The sequence below is a fragment of the Lepisma saccharinum genome, chromosome 20 (genome assembly GCF_977018435.1).
Source record: "Lepisma saccharinum chromosome 20, izLepSacc3.1, whole genome shotgun sequence".
Taxonomy (NCBI): Eukaryota; Metazoa; Arthropoda; class Insecta; order Zygentoma; family Lepismatidae; genus Lepisma; species Lepisma saccharinum.
The window spans coordinates 37,162,314-37,182,281 of record NC_139248.1 but is presented as its reverse complement, the minus strand read 5'-3'; the positions used below and the strand labels follow the sequence as shown (position 1 = coordinate 37,182,281).

Below are 19,968 nucleotides of genomic sequence, written 5' to 3'. Positions count from 1 at the left end.
ACCTTTGCCTCACTTAAGCGTGGGAGGTAAGAGGTACCTGAATGCTTGGCCTTCTTGGCCTCTTTGACGAAGATTCTCATCAAACCAAGATTGATGTGTAATGGGACAGACATACATTCGGATTGATTGATTATATTAAAATAACTTCTCTCTTGTTGCCGCATCCCACATTTTGGGGCTTCTCAATTAGTTCTTGTGATATGTTCTTGATGCCTGTAGTAGCGACCATTGTTTACGGACATAATGATTATCTCTGTTCCAATTGTCCCACTCACAGAGGAAGCAATAGTATTTCATGTAACCTTCTTGCATACATCTTATCCTGTTATACCAATGTATAATTTCGAGCATTCATTCTTTGTAACAGGAAAAACACACTTTCGGCTATTGTACCTTACGTTTCTTATGTAACGTTCAAATTTTGTGTTTTTGGCTAAATTATACGTAATACACGGAAACAAATTGCAGATTCGTTTTTGTCATGCACAAATACATTACAATCACACATTTTCATCTAAAGGACAAATTTCGTGTTGTGCAGTGTTATTTTATGTATTTTTTAAGAATACATGAATTATTAACTTACTTTTTTTTATTTATATTCTGGCACACAAACAGTCTTCATCAGGTGACCAGTAACTAGGATAAAGATGCTTGCCATTTTAATTTGTTTGCAGTGAAATGTATGCTTTAATTTTTCAAATTTGTTTCATGTTGTTTTGAACCTCAAATTCATTTTTATAGCACCTGCATAATCTTGCCTAGAAATTCCTTTTTCGTAATTTTTGTGGGTTTTTTTTTTCTTCACTTTTTTGTATTTTTTGTGCTTTTTTTCACTTTCTTAATTACTTAGGCTCGCACTGTACAAACTTATATCTTGTTATGGGAAACTGAAAACTGGCTTTCACCAGATTTCAGAATCACAAGGTATATAAGATTTGATGTCAATCGGACATGACCCACTTGTTTTGTCGTGCATGTGAAAGCTATGGAGGTGACTTTTAAAATCAAATCATATATCACATCTGTGTCTCTCCCGAGGTTGTAAGTTGTAAAATGCCTAAGGACACAACATATAGACCACTAGTGGAAAACAGATGTGAGGAGTGGCTGGCCTCTGTGGCAGAGTGGTTATTACATTGTGGCATGATGCCAGAGGTTCCGTGTTCGTATCCTGACCTGGGCATGAGTGTTCTTTGTATATTCCTTATCAATTTCATCATATCACCACTCATTCTCATCTTTGTGATGGGCCAAAAGTGGCAGAAATGTGATGTAAAATAAACCAAATCAATCAGATGTCCATTTGGTCAAGCACTGATGATGCAATATTCCCTCCCCTTGTTTCAGGTATTGCTACAGTTCTCTCTTCCAAATACCCACAGGTACTACAGTGCAACCCTGGATAGAAGCCAGGTCACCAATGTCTAGAAAGGGAGTACTTCAACGCACTACAGAAAGTAACAATTTATGTTCCATTGAGCTACTTTCATGTTTTGTCCATAACTTAACTAGTTGGGGTCGGAATTCCTGGCTGCCAGATTTGCCAACCAATCCCCACGATAATATACATCTGATTGTCTCGCTGTTCATACCAACAAAACATTTCACAATAGTTAAGCTAATTGTCGTTTGAATCCAGAAATTCAAACCTGCCTTGGTAAACAATGGGACTGGTGACTGTGTATTCTTGTCGGCCTAGCCTTTGTCTGCATTAGCTACTTTCAAGGAAACAAGAATTTTCTTTAGTTAATTCTCATTGTTCATAGAAAAGAAATACATGTTCATTAAACATGCAGCTGAGATACAACTTTTTTTATTTTTTTTTAAATCATAGTTGCCCTCATATTTTATTTTCAAGAATTCTTGTTTATTTTCAAGGCATTCACTCTTAAAAACACGAGTGTTTGGAATGCTGTGCTTTACTCTGGGTTGCATGGGAATAATAATTCAAATTATTATTATTATTATTAGTGTCGCAGATCTTTGACTGTGATAAGTTGGCCATTTTTAATTATGTACAGCATTTTTCATAATATTTCAAAAGCTCGGGGGGGAGGGGTTAAACCTGGTAATCCCCTTCCCTTCCCGTGTATACACCACTGCACAGTCAACTTACTGACTCATCTGATTCAGATAGCACCATCTATCCTTCAAAAGAGAGGAATGTTAATCCATCACCCAAATAACCATCCATTCGGTCTTTGTAAACAGTTTTAGGGGAATGTGGTGAACATTTCTTGTGTGTTGCAAGTGGCAAGTAGATAATGAAATCACTGTAAGTTGGAGGCGTTGGTGCAGGTAGCTCTTAGTGGAAAGCCCCACAACGTCGTCAACGTCGCTACCATCTGTGGGGGCCTCTTTTTTTATAGTTGGAGAGGGGCACAAGGCTATTTGCACATTACAGCCTTGCACCGGAGAACCAACACAACAAGCAGCATGAAACAGTTCTCAGAATTAGTGAGAAATGTCTCAGGCTAGTGTAGAAAGTTCGAAACCTGGATAAACATGGATATTTCTTTGTGCTTCATCCTCATTATCATGATTAACCTAGAAGATTATAAAGCAGTGGCGTATTCTCAAAATTTGATTTGGTTTCCCGCAATAATTCTTATTCATTGTATATGTCTATTATACATACCATCTAGATTAATTAGATATAATAAATAAAACAGAACAACAATGAAGACATGCAAGTAAAACAGAAGTCCTATACTTCAAACCTTGAACCAGTTTCTAGATTTTCTTGAACTTTTTCAAAAATTTTGACCTCGATTTCACTTCAAGGAAAACTTTGCTTCACTGAGCATGCAGAGTGTGTGGATTTTACTAGCCACTCACCCCGTTGCCCTCTCTGCACTCAATGGGAAATCTTTAAATTTTGAAGTTTTTTTAAAAAAAGGTTGCTTAATACAAGGTAACCAAAAAAAGTTATTGCCATTCTAGAGCAGTGATAAACAAAGAGAAATACAGTGGATGGTATGCACCTTTAGGTCTCGAAGTAATCTCTATCAGCATCCAACACCTTTTGCCAACGGTTTTGGAGCTGCCCAATAGCCTGGTGATAAACTCGGCAGGCTTGGATGCAAAGAAGTCCGTGAGTGCGTTCCGCAGGTCTCCCTCATTTGCGAAGGATCTTCCATGGAGGTGGTTGTCGCGGGAATGAAACGGGTGGTAATCTGTTGGTGTAAGGTCCGGTGAATATGGTGGATGGCACAGTGTCTCCCATCCAAGTTGCTGAAGGGTCTCCCGGGTCCTCTTTGCCACATGTGGCTTGGCATTGTCGTGCAGGAACAGCACACCCTTGCAATTCACCAATGCCGGCTCCTTCTGCCGCAATGCATGGTGCACCCTTTGTAACTGCTGAGAGTAGAGGTCAGCAGTGATGGTCTGACCAGGTGGAAGGAGCTCGTAATGCACCACTTGCCGACAAGTCTATCATACAGAGAGCATAACCTTTCGTGGGTGCAGAGGTGGTCTTGAGGTGTGAGGAACAGGGTCACGTGGCGACAACCAATGTCTGGTACTCTTGGGAGTGTCATAGAGGACCCACTTTTCGTCACCAGTAAGCAAGCGATCACATATGGGTGTGTTCAGGTGCCGAGTGAGCAAGGACAAACAGGCTGTCACTCATTGTTCCTTGTTGGCTGCCGACAATGTGTGGGGTACCCACTTGCTTAACTTGTATGACTTCCCTATCCCATGCAGGTGCGGTCTGACTATTTCAGCAGAAACTTGGAACTTTTATGCAAGTTCATCACACGTTAGACCACTGTCCTCCTTGATGGCTGCTTTCAGGGCCTCGTCATCCAACACATGTGTTTGTCCACTGCGAGGTTCATCCGAGAGGCTCACATCTCCCGAACAGAATTTCTGGAACCAATGCCTGGCAGTGCATTCGTTCACAGCATTCTCCCCAAATGCCTGGCAAATGCGGCGACTCGATGCAGCAGCTGACAGACCCACTTTAAAGTCATACAACAAACACACGCGAACAAGCTGCTTCGATACCTCCATTTCTCTTCAACACTGGACGAGCTATGACTGCTTGCTATGTATGCGCAACGTACCTGTATTACTGACAGTCGATGGTCAGACTAACTCCCGATCACTTGGCAGGCACATGCGTCATTTCGTTTCCGCTCTGTGATCGCATGATTAATGGGACGTCAAAAACGGCAAGAACTTTTTTGGTTACCTTGTATATAATGAGCAATTACCTACGTATTGAAACTGAATGTATAATAAATATATGAAAAAAATTGGTTTGCCAGCAGTAAACATGGTAACATTGAGAATGCGTGACTTCTATAAAGGAATGAAAAATAACAAAAGTGAAAATGGCAACACTTGAGTTATCGTGCACATGCGTAGAAAGTGTTTGCAGGGCCACATCACCATCGTAAGTACGTGTCACGGTATCTAGTGACATGTGAAACGCAGTTCGATATAAATTATTTTAGTTTATTGATTCAGGTTATGTTCAGATATAAAAGTGTAAGGTATCTTATTTTGTGGATAAATTTGTATCCAAGCCAGACATCGGGAGTTGGGGACGGGTTTATCTTGAGTGACAGCGGAACTGTCTTTTCGGCTTAGGACATGACATATTTGCACCGACACGGAGATACGAAAGGAATATTTTCGCCGCTACCGAGCTTGAGTCGCAGCAGGCGTTCTAACCCATGTTCACGGATGACCAGAGATCCCAGCTGGAGCCCAAGCTTGCAAGGATCGACGACGCGCACTTGACCGCGTTTCAAGACAATGGAGAGAGGTCATTTCCACCCCCTCAGAAAGAGAAGCGAAGCCACCTTAGCGTCATTCCCAACGGACGAATTTGAATCTCTCTTAAATACGCGGTGCTACCATTCCAGAGACAGTTTTTACGTGGATTTCACAGAGAGAGCATCTCCGCGCTACACTCTCGCGTGATTATTGTTTTGTGTCCGTGGACTTTGTTTCCTTACGTACCGTGAGTGAATCGCAGATAGGGAGTTACCAGTGTGCGCCTTATTTTGGTGAAGATTACGCGGTGATTTGTTTTTGCCAAGCGTGGACTACATAAGGATGGAGGGCTAAAGAAGATTGAGAAGGGAGCCCGTCGCTCCCCCTGACGCCTGCAACGACGCCGAAGCCAGTCAGCCAACGCCAAAGACGACACCAAAGCCAAACACTGCCCAAAGCCCGAAGGACGTTTTCAGAACGACGCCGATCGAAGCCCGCCACCAGAGAGAGAGATTGAAGGACGACTCCAGAACGACGCCGATTGAAGCCAGAGGGAGAGATTGAAGGACGACTCCAGAACGACGCTTCCAGAACGACGCCGAATTGATGCCCGACACTGGAGAGATTCCTGACCGGCACGTGACCACGTACATCCGACGCTAGTGGCAAGAGGAACGCCCGAAGTACTGAGGAGGTGCAAGTACACCAGATCGTCGCAATTATTCTTCGTCGCGATCGACCTCGGAGGACAATTTCGCCAAAAAGGAACCGTGTGCAAGTCCCGCGTCCAGGAGAGATGAAGGACCACGCCATGTAGCAGAGTCTGGTACAGTATACTTCAGAGGGTCTCATGTACATGTAAACGTGCGTCGTTAGTATCAACACCGTACAGTTAACGCCGAAGCCTCACTTATTCGCAAAGTTACTCAGAAAAACCCAAACCTAATTTCCGCGTCTGATAATTTTTGGTATTATTGTAAAAAAAGGGTTATTTCATGTTCAGATGTTCTAATTTAATTGTCTGCATTCAGCGTTAGAAGCTCCATTTCTTGTGTAACCGACCGCCCCGTCGCGCCATTTAATTTGTCAATAGTTGACTGATGAGTTCTTTTAATTGTGGAAAGCGTAGTTGTTTTTATTTCAAGGTCGTGTGCGTGAAATAGTATTATTTGTTGCATAGTGGTTTTTAAGGTAATTTTTGCTCGCGCCGACGATTGATTAGTGTATTCCGGCAGCTGGAGCCAATTAAGTTTTTGCATCACTATGTAATTGAGTAGTTGTTCTCATTGGACGAGAGAGGCTTGTGTGTAATACCCCCGTCCGAGAAACTTATAATGTGCTTACGACTCGATGCATACGTTCATTAGAACGAAAGATTTAACCACGCCGACCCAATTGTCTTAGTTAACCGCTTTCCGAGGGCTGGCACTTAAGTTAATTTAAAAGAGCACAGGAGCTGGCAGACAAATGCCCTAAATTCGCATAAAGGTTTAAAAATTAAAAGGAATGATATGTTAATGAGATCCATGATTTGTATCCATACTTCACATGTAAAAATACCTCATGTGTGTGAAAGAGAGATAGAGTGAATGTTGAGAGAGTGAGGAGGATTTGTAAACAGTTGTCGATTGCAATATTTTTTTGTTGTTACAATACATATTCACTTTTTTACCGTTCGTCAGTGTTGTTATTTGACGTTTTTCAGGTACCGGATATTATGCTATTAGTGTTTTATGATTGTTCGAATCTACATCTCAAAGGTAAACCAAGCAGTGTAACATTTCAAGGTATTAATCTCCGCCTCGCAATAGTATGACAATAAACGACCGTCTCAGTACCGAACTTGATAACTGGACCGTGAGTCACGACCGGTTTCCCGTACACATAACGACGTTTGGCCCCGTGCCGGGGTATGATTGACACGTCATTTCGGGGGCCGTGAGTGCACTCGTTACAAACGTATGTGGCCATAGTTTGAAGTACTTAGCAAGTTGGGAGATATGTGCTAACAGTACCCAACTTGCCCTGCCTAACCTATCCACGTAGGGATATAATTGCAGGAATAAGCATGTAAATAAGTTAGGTATGTAAAGTTTTGTTTATTTAAGCTATCATATGCCTACATAGTTAGGTTAGGCAGGGAAGGTTTGGTGTTGTTAGCATGTATTTCCAAATTGTTAAGGCTGTTCCTAGCCACTCGTTACATTGTATACTTGCAAACTTTGTACTATACCAAGAGAATTGTTTTAAAAATAGCAGTTAAAAGCAATGTGCCCATGTGTGGGATATGGATGGGGATTGAACGTCTCCAGGTTAGGGACATGTAGGAAACCTATATTACTGCGTACATCAATAAACCTTTAGGTTTAGGAGTGCCAAAGTAGTAGCTCATCTGTCAACTCAAATATAGGTACAGCACAATGTGACAGATGACAGAATTCCTTAAAGTCCGGCGAAGTCCACTTATAGGTCAAGTTTGAATCTGCAATTTCGATTGGGATCCAAACTATATTGTGTACCTTCACCGGGAATCAAACCAAGGAGGCCATCATTACAAGACGATATGTCTCTGTTGGTTTGGCAACAACTGCTAATAAGAGACTGCAACTGAACTAAATGGAAAAGGCTTTTGTAGTGACAAAAATGTAGCTAATCAAAGTTGCTATGCTATAAATTTGCAGTTGCTATGAGAAGGTGACTGAAGCATACGTGGCATTTACTTTGTTACATCACTATTCTTTACAACTAGATTTTTGAGAAAAGGCACAGGAAACTGAGAAGACACAAGACTAGAAGTATACTATTTGTGTTGTACAGTCACGGATACATCTGGGTGGTTGTATCTAGATTGGTTTTCAGTGTCTTTGCTTCAAAACTGATTATAACTACAAACAAAAGTTATTAGCAATTACAATGCTATTCGAATCATGGAAAAGAGTTGCTGTTTTACATAACTATTCTTAAAACTATAAAACAATATAGGCCTACGTTTTCACACACATTGCCAATCAATTATTATTATCTATTATTATTAGTAGTAGTAGTAGTATTGTATGTGGAGACTTTCTGGTCGATACACAATAATCCAGAACAACCTTTTTTCCTATCTTCATTTTATCACATTTACTGAAATGGCATATCTATTCTATTTTGATGTACTATCACACACTTCATCCAAGAGTTATTTGAAATTATTAACCGTAAAGTTTGCATTTTGTAGCCCTTAACATAAAACTTTCTTTTTTTTAAAAATTTTATAGAAAGTTGTCTAACTATTTATTCTTTGGATTAAATGGAAGAATATTAAAAGATGATGTTAAAATTATGACCTAAATTTTTCATTTTACACCTAATTTTTCGATTTAAAGCATTTTCTTGGATTATTCTGTTGAACTACTAATTGCCTGAACAGCGTTTCTGTTATCGGCTATAAAATAAGATATTTGTTGTTTTTTTCTCCCACCTAGTTTGAAACAAAGAATGCAATTTGTCAGGGTGGGGTTGATGGATTGATTCAATCCCCTTCCTAACGCCAACCTTCAGAGCTGAGGGAAAGGCAATTTTTCTTGGGAAAACGTGTCATCAGTCTTTCAGCTTTCACTACAAAGAAAAACGTCGTACACAGAAACTCGATATAGGAGTACGTCTAAATCAATTGTAATGTTTTAATTAAAAGTTTGCAAATAGATGGCAGGACTATAATGAGATGTATCTTTATAATTCATTAATACATTAATTTTATTCTTTTAAACTGTGACAAAACTTTTGTAAAGCAATAAATACATTATACTAAATTCTGTTATACAAAAAATCAACTGTAAAATACATAGTTTCCTGCAACAATTCTCTTGAATTAGATTTATAAGAATAGCTACAGAAAACTAAATTATTGTCATGTACCATCACAAATAGGATTTTTTTCATAGATACATATGGATACATTGGCCACCCCTATCATACGTGATAAAGAAATAAGAAAAATGGTCATCATGAGCAAACCTTGATAATATCTTTTATATTTATATTTTTTCAGCATCCAGGTTTTTGAGAAAGACAGAAAATGCAAGTCTATTTCCATGTTATTTGCACACACTGCTTCTCTGCTTAAAAAAAAATGATTTCACGTAGAAATGAAAGTTAATTAAAAAAATACACACCCTAAGCATTCACACTCCCTGAATGCTCGGTGGCCGAACACAGTAAGTTGTCGAATTTTAATCTCGCCACCAAAGTTCCCAGTTTAAATCCTGAGTTGAGAATCAGTGTTCTTTGAGAGCATCCCTTCGTCAATTTCATCTAATCATCACTCATCGTCAAGATTAGCCAAAAATGATGGAAATGCGATGCTGAGTAACAAAATACTTAAATGTTTTATTAAAAAAACAAGGTCACATTATTGCAACATGTTACTGCAAACCACAACTCACCCGATGGTCAGTTTCTTATCTCTTCATCAGGGAAAATGCTCAATTAGCTCCTACGGGGATTCGAACCCCGGATTTCCTGAAGACCAGGCAACAGAGGAGCCTAAATGAGCGGTAAAACTAATTATCTATCTTAAGATTAAAGTAAAGTATTGTTGTAGTAATATGTTGATTCCATCTCCACTCTTGTTGTAGTTGTTATACTTGAACTACCTGGAACTTAAAACCTTTATCTGAGAGAACAATGATTTTTTGTCAGTCTGTTATTACTCCTACAGAACTTAACTGGCTTACTAGTAACTTAAAGGCAGTACTTACTACAAATCGTACTACTGTTTAGATTTCTGAAAACCAATATATACAAATTTTGGTCATTATCAGTTACCATGGAAACCCTTATTTGCACACAGTATTGTTGTCATTCTTCCACTTAACTCAATTGTTGCCAGTCTTGAGGCAGAAAGTGAAAAAACCAAGGCATTGTTGAGACAAAGTCTCGAGACTTCTTTCTTTCCCTCCACCGAAGTTTGCTTCATTATACAGATTTAGTTCGAAGTATGTTAACTAAGTAACTAACTCTCTAGCCTTCTTAAACCCGAAGGTTCATGGCTGCAGCAACACAGGCCTTCCATCTGTCCCTATCTTGAGCAAGATCTATATACTCTTTTCCATCCCTACCGATTTCCTTTAGGTCCATCTCAACGTTGTCCCTCCATCTTCGTCTTGGCCTTCCTACAGGATGTTACAGTTGGATAAAGTGCATCTCAGTGCAGTGGCGCAACCTCAAGGGGGCAAACATTGACAGCCAAGTGTACCTGTAGAGGGCTACTACCACCCACAACTTCAAATTTTATGCAAATAAAAATACTTTTCGTAAAATGTTCTTAGTCTTATCAAGTTCAGCAGGAGTCGGCCCTGGGTGCCGAATGTTCTAAATGAAAATAAGTTGTAAAATTTATTGATTGGTTTGTGGTTTTAAGTTCACTTTATGCACATAAAGACTAATCAGTACTGGACCTACAGTTTAGAGTGGGATCCAAACCACTGTGCCATGTGCCTCCACCGGGTATCAAACCCTTGATCACAAGGCGACGATGTTACCACTACACAAAATTGTAAAAGAAAGAATGCATTGGTGTCCCGTGAAATTATTTGCACCCTATTAAATCAATATTGATTTCAGCCTGCCAAAAAAATTAGATCCAAAAATTTTCTTGCTCGCTTCGCTCGCAGTATTTCTTTGATCTCTGTAGTGCATTGTAAATTACCAGACAGGGAAATAAGACTTGTTTTAAATGCATAAACAATTGTTTTAAGGAAAGGGAACTTGCACCTTTTAGACACAATTTATGTCATTTTTGCTGTTTTTGTGAGATGGATGAATTGGTTGTGTAATGTATTTAAATAATATATGTTGTATATAATATTATAATCAGTCGGTAACGCGTCTGACTACCATGCTCAAGGTCCCGGGTTCGATCCCCGGCCGGTTCAAATCCGGGAACTTTTCTAAAGGTGGAAGCGGCCCCGGCGCCTACCCAGCGTCGAATAACATGGGTACCTGGGGGGAAACCCTGGGGGGTAAAGGCGGTCAGGGGCGTGATGCTGATCACATCACGCCCACTCACGACCGGATCAAGAAAGTGTTGGGCGTTACCCCCACACCCCCTATACGCCTTCATGGCGTGGTGCTATGCACAGGGGAACACTTTACCTTTTTTATATAATATTATTAATGAAACTTTGAATACATACACAATTTAGTGTCCACGTCACTCCATGTTGCATATATGTGAAACATATATCGTGCATGAAAGTTATACATGTTAATGTAAAAAAGAATTATATTTTGGATCAAGCATTTTCTGGCTTTCAAAAATAGTTTGTATACTTGTTTTCCATTATTAATGTGAAATTGAATGTGTTGAAAAAATAATGCAAATCGTTTGTTCGAACACAAATGCTTTAGCATCGACTTCTACCCCTTTTTTTGCATAATTTACGAGGATAATAACGTCTTTGATACTACTACTACTACTAATAATAACAATGTTGGTCCCGGCTTGAGCATGGATGTTTGTGAGTGTCCATTGATCAATTTCATCATATCATCATCACCCATCCCCATCTTTGCAAATTAGCCAAAAGTGGCACAAGAAGCGAAGTAAAATAAAGCAAATCAATAATAACAATAATAATAATAATAATGTTATAATAATATCATTATTATTAACATTATTATTATTGGTACGTTTATCCTTGTACTCCCCCCCCCCACAACAAAAATTTGTGGTTGCACCTCTGCACTCAAAGACACCATAGATGTTTTGATGCCTGATGAGAAGAAATGGACAAACACACATACTGTGATGGTTCCGGCACACAATGTTAATGCATGGAAACAGAGGAGTTGAATGGTAAAAAAAGTTCCGATTTCATGTCCTGATTAAAATGGCGACGATTTAGGGGATAGTTGCTCCCCATTTTTTTGCCTTCTCACTATGGCCTCTTAATTCTAAGCCTTGTCTACCAAAAGAAAGTAAACTTTCCTTGCAACCCCCCCCCCCCCACTGTTTTTGGAACCCAATTGCCACCACTGGCCTTAAAGCCTTAAACATACAATTGTGAGGTTCTGTGTATACCCCTTCAAAAGATGGTGTTCAGCCTGGATACGTGCCTGTGAGACTGTCTTGAAGAGAAACCAGAACAATTGTAAATAAACAGGAATTTCAAATGTTTTACAATAGCAAAAGCAAACAGTTTGGAGGTGAAAAAAAGGGCATTATTGTTCAAATGCCAGAAAATTTGTAATTAATGCAATTGGAGGTATAAAAAAGGTTGTAAACTTTAGTTTGTTTAATGTCCCTTCAGACTGTCATTTATTCACAAGAAATTCCCTCAACTCTTTCAGTCACACTGAGACATGTTCTTATTGTACGGATATGGAGTATATGTTGAGAAATGTTCTAAATTTTGGAAATAATATGTAAAAATAGCTAAAATATGTCAAATATGAGCCAAAACCTAATACATAGGGTAAACTTTCCTGAAATTGACACTGCCCAGTTTTTTGGCACGTTGAGGAATATTTGTAGAAATTAAGATCTGTGTGAAACTGGCAACATTGGTCTTGTTCCCACCTTAGTTTACCTCCGCAACCAGTCTTGACCAGATGGGGAACCTGGATATCAGCAGCTATATATTATGCTAACAACCTTGAAAAAATCAGTGAGGTGATAGATGCTCTTCCAGAAAATGAAGCAGCTTCAATTCGTGAAGTGAAAAAACTCCTGTGCTATTCAAGTTTATTTTTGCACATTATGGTGCATTCCCAGAGACAATTACAATTACAAAACTTTAAAAAAACACCTTGTAGCATCCATGAAAATGTACGAGGAATCTATGCAGCAGATGATGTAAGTGCCAGGAGAAAAGGGGGAAGCTGTTGCGGAAAAGTGCAAGCGGGTAGTGAGTGCAAATGAGGACTTGAAACAATTGAAAACAATTTGTGATATTCTAAAAGGTGAAAATGCTGTTACCGAAATGCATCCAGCTACATTAGCTTGTTTTATGTATGCTCCAATAACTTCTGTCGAAGTAGAAATATCATTTTCTATTATGAAAAACATTCTCTCAGACAGACTACTATCAATGAATGTTGAGTAATTAAAAAAACACCTTGTAGTTATGTGCAATCAAGACGGAGAAAATTGAAATGCTCTTCCCAATGTAGATTTTAACATGTTGCCAGAAATTATAGATAAAAGTAAGCAACTCCAAATGTGCCTTTTTTCGGTTTATTTTGCCTTTTTTTCATTTTTAGTGCCTATTTTCCACATTATAAATGCCTTTTTGCCTGCCTATTTTAACGAAAATAAATGCCTGAACTTCCGGGCTCTATTCATGACATTTACAAGTGGCGGCTATTTCGTTTCTTATTTCTTGTGGAAAAATCGCGTATCTCGGGAAGTCTTTTGTGATTTTCAAGATTTCTGCTCAATTCTAGCAGGTAGGTTAAGGAATGTGTTTTCATGTTTCTCTTGTTATTTATTGTTGTAATGAAATTATTGCGCATGGTTCTTGTTTAACGATTAGTTAGACCCTAAAGGAAGTGCATTGATGTCCCATTGCCAACAAATTGTTTAATCGGAAAAGAGAGAGGTAGAGATGAATAAATAGTGACTCATAAAAAAGGAGAAAGATACGTAACGGAGGAAGAGTGAACAAGATAGTGAAACAGAAGTGGAAGGAAAAATAAAATAACGGAGGAAGATAGGAAAAAAATGAAACTGAAGAGAGAGAACGGTGGAAGGTGAAAAAAGAGAAAGGGATGTTTAATCGCTGCACGCTTTCGAGGGTGCCAATAATTGGTATTGCTAATGTGCATGATGCCCATTTACTTGGCACAAGGGCCAATATCTTGCAATTTGGAAGAAATAGGCCTTTCATGTTTTTAACACTACCATGGTGCTATTTAAAACATAAGAATGACGATGCGAGCGTTCTCACTTTAATAGCTTTATGTTAAGCAGTAGTTGCCACTAGTGCCAAGCAGCATTCAGACTGACAACTACTGGTACAGACTTTTGATATTTAAACCATTTCACTTATTTACTTTTCTGAGTTCTTTCATAATGTTCATTAGGCATACTCCTATTTGAATTGTTTTATAACTACAATATAGGCTTAGCTGCTACGTAGCCTACAATAACTGTGAATGTTAGAGGATTAGCACATTGTAAATATGGAGTGCCAATAACTGGTCAGTGTATGCCAACAACTAGACATTATCAGGTTCTGACTAAAAAAATTAAATAACTGCTATCTGTTTTTACTATGTCTCAATCAATTTCACTTCAGAACAGGTGTCAAAGTTTATAAAATACTGAAACCCAAAAAATGTACTGCTACAATATGTGTAATTAATTTTTTTCCAACTAGTTCCTCTTAAAGTGCCAATAACTGGTATACTTACCCATGTACAAATATGGAAAATAAAAACTGAAATTTTTGAGTCTACATACCATGACGTGCAAAGTTAATACAAAATATAACTGATTTCAGCTTCAAACATAAATACGTATTTATATGTAAATCCGTTCCCTGCTCATCACTCTTCAAAGTGCATCTTCTATACTCAAGCAAGATAGAAGACTCATTTTGCTGCTTTGAGCCATCGTTGTAAAATGCAAGAGTTCAAATTTCAAGAAGTCAAGGGTCGCAGGTTAGAATCCCAACCTGGGCATCCCTTGCATGTCCCTTCATCAATTTCACCATATCATCACTCATCCTCATCTTTGCAATTAGCCAAAAGTGGTAGAAATGTGAAGTAAAATCAATGAATCAATCATTCAAATTGACAATACACCTCTGTAGCTGAACATGTTGGGTCAAGGCCACTGTTAGGAAACCCAAAGCCCTGTTTGAACGAAAATATAGATACCTGTCATTCATCATATAATCTACTCAACCTTCCGCCTCTCCACCCTCAATACATGCAGGAATTCCGGTAAACCACTGATGAAGTTTCACGTTGTATAGAAGACAAAGACAAACAACTTTTCTTTTAAATTGTTTCCACTCAGGCATTGTTTTGGTGCTACCAGTACTCGAAAAACATTATATTTTATTGTGCAGTAATCAAAGTAGAATTCCTAGCTCTGGGGGAGAGGTGCATAGTTGAGTTTGGAAATAGAGAGAGAGAGAGAGGAGAGTCTTGTATGGATCAAGCATTTGTGTAATGAAATTCACCATTCAAGCTGCCGTGCATTAATGATCACAATTTTGTGTTTTATTATTTCTACTAATAATTGAATATTCCATTTACAGCAAGGATTCAGAATATTCCTTGGAGTCACTCCAACAATAAGCAACTGGAGTCCAGCTGGAGATGAATTCTCGTTGCTGCTGGAAAACAACCCACTGACTGAATTTGTGGAACTTCCAGACAACTGTCTCCAGTTGAAATATTCCAATATTTTGACAGGTGTCATTCGAGGTGCTTGTGAAATGGTAAGAACAAAACATTATTGTTGTTACCTTGAAGAAAGGTTAGGACTCAAACTGGGGTCTCTGGCATACTGATTTCTCTACCAACGAAGCTACCGATCCTGCACTGGGTTTGCCTGATTTTATTCTTCTGTTTCATGCCTGATGTGTAGACCTCGGATTTTAGGTTTTTAACCTATTTTTTTTCCTTTACAGGTATGTAAGGAATAATAAGTTATGTCAGCGTTTCTTTAAAAAACACAATGACTGATGAAGTTTTATAGTGTGTAAAAAATCTATTTTGCTTGTTAGAACCTATATTAGGTTTATGTGCCTAAATTAAGCCTTTTTTTTAAAGTTTTTATGTATTTATTAAGGTTTTACGGGATTTTTATGTCACGCAGAGGCATTTTCTTTGTTTGGTCACGAAAAAAATTCAATGACTGAACGTGTTTGTAACGTACTCTCTGTCTTCCCAAGTCCATGGTGGTTTTTCAAAGCTCAAATGTCTGGTGCAACTGTTACCTGTACAGTTCAAAGTGGTCTGATCTGTGTGGTCTTGCTCACTTTCACGTCACTTCGGTTCTTTGTGGCATTCACGCCTTGCAAACTAACATTTAAACATCATTGATGTTTGCACCACTGAGTATGTTTTGTTGAAATATTATTTTCAGCACATAAGATAATCCTCGCAGACAAAATTGCGGAGTTTGACTGTGGATAACATGAAAAAAGATTTTTGCCTAACAATTCGGCGAAGAGTGGATTTTAATAGCAAATTTCTGTTCTGCAAGTTCTGCCATCGCCGAAGGGTTATGCAACACAGATAACATTAAGCCAGATAGTGCGTATTTCAAGATATAGGTGTCCCATTTTCATTGCCAGTGACTATACCTAATCAGCATTTTTCAGGAATTTTGAAGTATTTTTGAACCTACTTCAAGATTTTATGAGCCTAACTTAAGATTTGTAGGACCTATTTTAAGATTTTTAGGACCTATTTTAGGATTTTTAGAGCCTATTTTAGGAACCTAAAAGCACACTTTTTAGAACCTAAAAATCTGATGTCTACTGATGTGTTAACTAAGCTGGTAGAGCAATGGCACGGTATGCCAGAGATTCAGGTTTGTGTCCAGGTAGAGCCTGCATTTTTGCTTGAAATTCTTTGTAAGGTGTTGTCGTCACATGAATGATGCTTCACATAGGCTTCTTAAAATTGTTATATTGTACTATTCACTCACTGCCTAGATGTAAGTAATTATACTGAGGTAGCAGTTTAGTCCTTCAGTTGGACAAAGCATAATTGAAGGGCTTAGATGTAAAACATGGTAAGTGACAATTTGCATTGGACACAGTGAAGCCTTCTGAAATTGGTAAACACAACACAAAAACAATTTATCTACAGTATAGCTTCTAAGAATCCTCCTCCGTGGCCGTGCGGTCTAAGGCACCTTTCTTTGAATGGCGGCTGCGGGTGTAGGGCTGGTGGCAACCCACCACCGAGAGGAAATTGAGGAATTACGAGTGAGTTGCATAATCCAGTTTCGAAAATCTCCTATAACGGATGGGGGTTCGACGTGCTGACCCCATGTCACCGCATTACTGGTTTAAGAACTCCACACCTCTAGGTAGGATTGTGCAGGGAGACTGGCAGTCGGGAGATAGGCGAAGGCCCTTCAAGGGCTGTCGTGCCATGGATTATTATTATTATTTATTATTATAGCTTATAAAAACCTTTCTTCTTAATGAACTCAGAAATGACCAAAATGTCACTTACCATGCTTTACACCCAAGCCCTTCAATTTAAAACAACTGAATATGGGGAAAACATGTACACTCTTTATTTCAACTTTTAGGTTCATTCTTTCCATTTGTAGTTAGAAGCAATACATATTCTGGCTAGGGGGAACTCCATTTGTCATTTCTGCAATGCCCTTATGGAGGGTACTTGGAAAATAATGACTAATTTGGCTTCTTGCTGCTTCAAGAAACCCTGTTGTGGCTTAGTCGCAGCAGGGTGTAGAACATTGTTGTGAACTGTCCTCGTCACGCTGTCAGGTTCAGGGCAAAATTGTAGCCAAAAAAAAGTTGCTGGGAAGTTGCAGGGGTACACAAAAACTTGTTTTCCCTTGCATGTACCTACGAAAGTATTACATTACATCAAGAGTAGCTGCCGGCCCCTGTGGTGGAGTGGTTAGGACATCGTGCTACGACGCCAAGCATTCCAGGTTCGAATCCCAGCCTGGGCATGGATGTTTGTGAGTGTCCATTCATCAATTTCATCACTCGTCCCCATGTTTGCAAATTAATTAAAAAGTGGCACAAGAAGCGAAGTAAAATAAAGCAAATCAATCAATTAAGTTTTATAAAACCCAAAAGTATGAAAAAGGTTAAGTGGTAGTTCAGCAAAAGCTAAGCCTTACCCAGCAATAAAGCCAATTCACTTTTAGAAAGTGCAAGAAGGCACCAGTAAGAAAAAGAAAGTAAGTGACAAGGTTTGACAAACTTTTTTCTTCATTGAGTGATGCATGGTCGGGTCATCGAGTCCCATCACCACTTTTTCTGGCTTTCAAGAACAGAGCCTGCTGCTTCGTCTTTTCAAGTAACTCCCCAGTTTTTCTTGCACTCCTGGGTCAACACTGAATTTTGGGGACTCCCACCAGGAATCAAATTTGGGACCACCCATACCATTTGGCTATGTAGGAACCCAAAAGAAAGACATAAGAACAACAAATATGACACCTTAAAATCCAACTGAGTCGCTCACGCAAAACACAAATATTAAAACAAATAAAATTAATTAATTCCTCAGTTAATTGGTAGGGATGGAAAAGAGTGTATAGATCTTGTTCAGGATAGGGGCAGATGGAAGGCCTGTGTTGCTGCAGCCATAAAACTTCGGGTTTAAGAAGGCTAGAGAGTGAGTTAGTTAGTTCATTGGGAAAAAATATAACTAAAGCATTTTTGTGTGCAACAAAATATATTATGTACTTAACATGGTGTCTCTTCATTTTAGGTACAAATGGATGTTACATCGTGGTTCATTCAAGATCACCTGAAAGGCGATAATGTGACAGAATTGAGAGTGAAATTTATAAAACGATTAGAAGATGCTATTCCTGCAGGGGAAGACTAACTGTACACAAACCTGCAATTTTGTTATCTATTTGCAACTGTATTTCTTAATGGTGTATTTATGCATACATGTATATTCATCGATCTCGAACTATTAGATTACTTTGAGCAATATGCAATAATATTGTGCAGTACTCTTTTCTGTAACAGCCTGGTTATGTTTTTTCTTTCCTTTTTTGTTGAAGTATTGTAAATGTTTTATTTTAATACCTGTTTATGGAAGAATAAATTACATGTATGAGTTTTGATATCCAAAAAAGAAGGTGTTTTCTTATTAATAATTACTGAAATTTAACTTCCTACCATACTATGAATAAATGCGTGAATAAATATGCTCAGGACGTGCTCACAAAATGAGCACCTGCCCAAAAGGGAATGTGCACTCAGATTTTGATATGAATGAATGCTCTCAGGAATTGAGCAAGTTTTTATGTGTATTTGCATGAAAGAGTGGGGGAACTGGAAGGAACGGCCACAATTAGGGATGTAGCAAGAGAATTAACAGCATCAACAAAATAATATACTGCACGATTCGTAACTGTAAGAGTTCTCAAAATTACTGTATTTTCCCTTGGTTCTCAAACTATGGGTGCAGTTGAATGATGAAGACATAGAGAGTAGGGTAGCTGATATGGCTCTTGTATATACCTTTCCACTGGCACTAACTGGCGACCAGGTCCTGTTCTTTATAATTCACACAAAGGGACACACTCGTACCCAAGGTAATTTAATATATAAGGTAGCGCCATCCGAAAATTGCCGATCATGCACGAGCACGTGACGTCATGTGGGAGGATCGGTTATGCTCGGTGCCCCTTCGGTTATGTTCGTTCGGGGCTTGGCCGAAGCAAACGGCCGCTATCACTTCTATGCGAGTTTCAGAGAGGAAAAGCATTTCATTACTTTGATTTACATTTAATTAGCTATCATACTTCGGGATGGTATTGAGGTATTCCTTTAATGATTAGTAACATAATTAAAACATGCTACTTTTAAAAGAGGGAAAATTGCACATGCAAAAGTATTGTAAAAATTCATGTTTCTGAAACCTGATCGACATATTACAAAGAAGGTTGTCCGTGTTCTCATTAGAATTTCAGATTTCATCATTTCATAATTCGTATTATGATTTTAATAAGAAACGTTGCATGCTAAAGAAGAATTGTATAGTGAAATAGTTACAAAGAAAGAATTGATTGACAGATTTGGTTTATTTTTGCTTTTCTGTCTTTTTTAAATATGAAAGGAAAACCCATAAGAGGTAGTCCCCCCCCCCCCCCTTTCGATCTCTTTCTTTGTTTCCACAAGCAGGCCTCCTTGCCGTAGTGGTTAGCACATCGCACTTCAACGCCAGAGGTTTGGGTTTGAATCCTGGCTTGGTCATGGATGTTTGTAAGTGTTCATTCATCATTTCATCACTCATCCCTATCTTTGCAAATTAGCCAAAAGTGGCACAAGAAGCGAAGTAAAATGAAGCAAATCAATCAATCAATATTTGTTTTCACATATACTATCACATTTACTAAATTCTCAATTTTCTCATTAAGAACAAATCAATGTCTTACCCGATTAGATTTGAATCCGGGACCCCTGGCGTCGAAGTGTCATGTGCTAACCACTACGCCAAGGAGATCGACAGAGGCCTCCGAGGTACTATGGGCCTCACAGAACGTCACAGGAGTACTATCGGATT

The 19,968-nt window shown here is 38.7% G+C and overlaps 1 protein-coding gene across 1 annotated transcript in view; it reads left to right on the top strand.

Annotated features, from left to right (window-relative positions):
- Positions 1-18,527, top strand: part of Bet3 (blocked early in transport 3) — a 28,143-nt gene extending 9,616 nt beyond the window's left edge. The window contains exons 3-4 of the mRNA XM_083141880.1: positions 14,982-15,164; positions 18,157-18,527. Coding sequence (XP_082998006.1) covers positions 14,982-15,164; positions 18,157-18,276 — 303 coding nt within the window. The 3' untranslated portion in view covers positions 18,277-18,527. The remainder of the gene's footprint in view (positions 1-14,981; positions 15,165-18,156) is intronic.
- Positions 18,528-19,968: the final 1,441 nt, after the last annotated feature.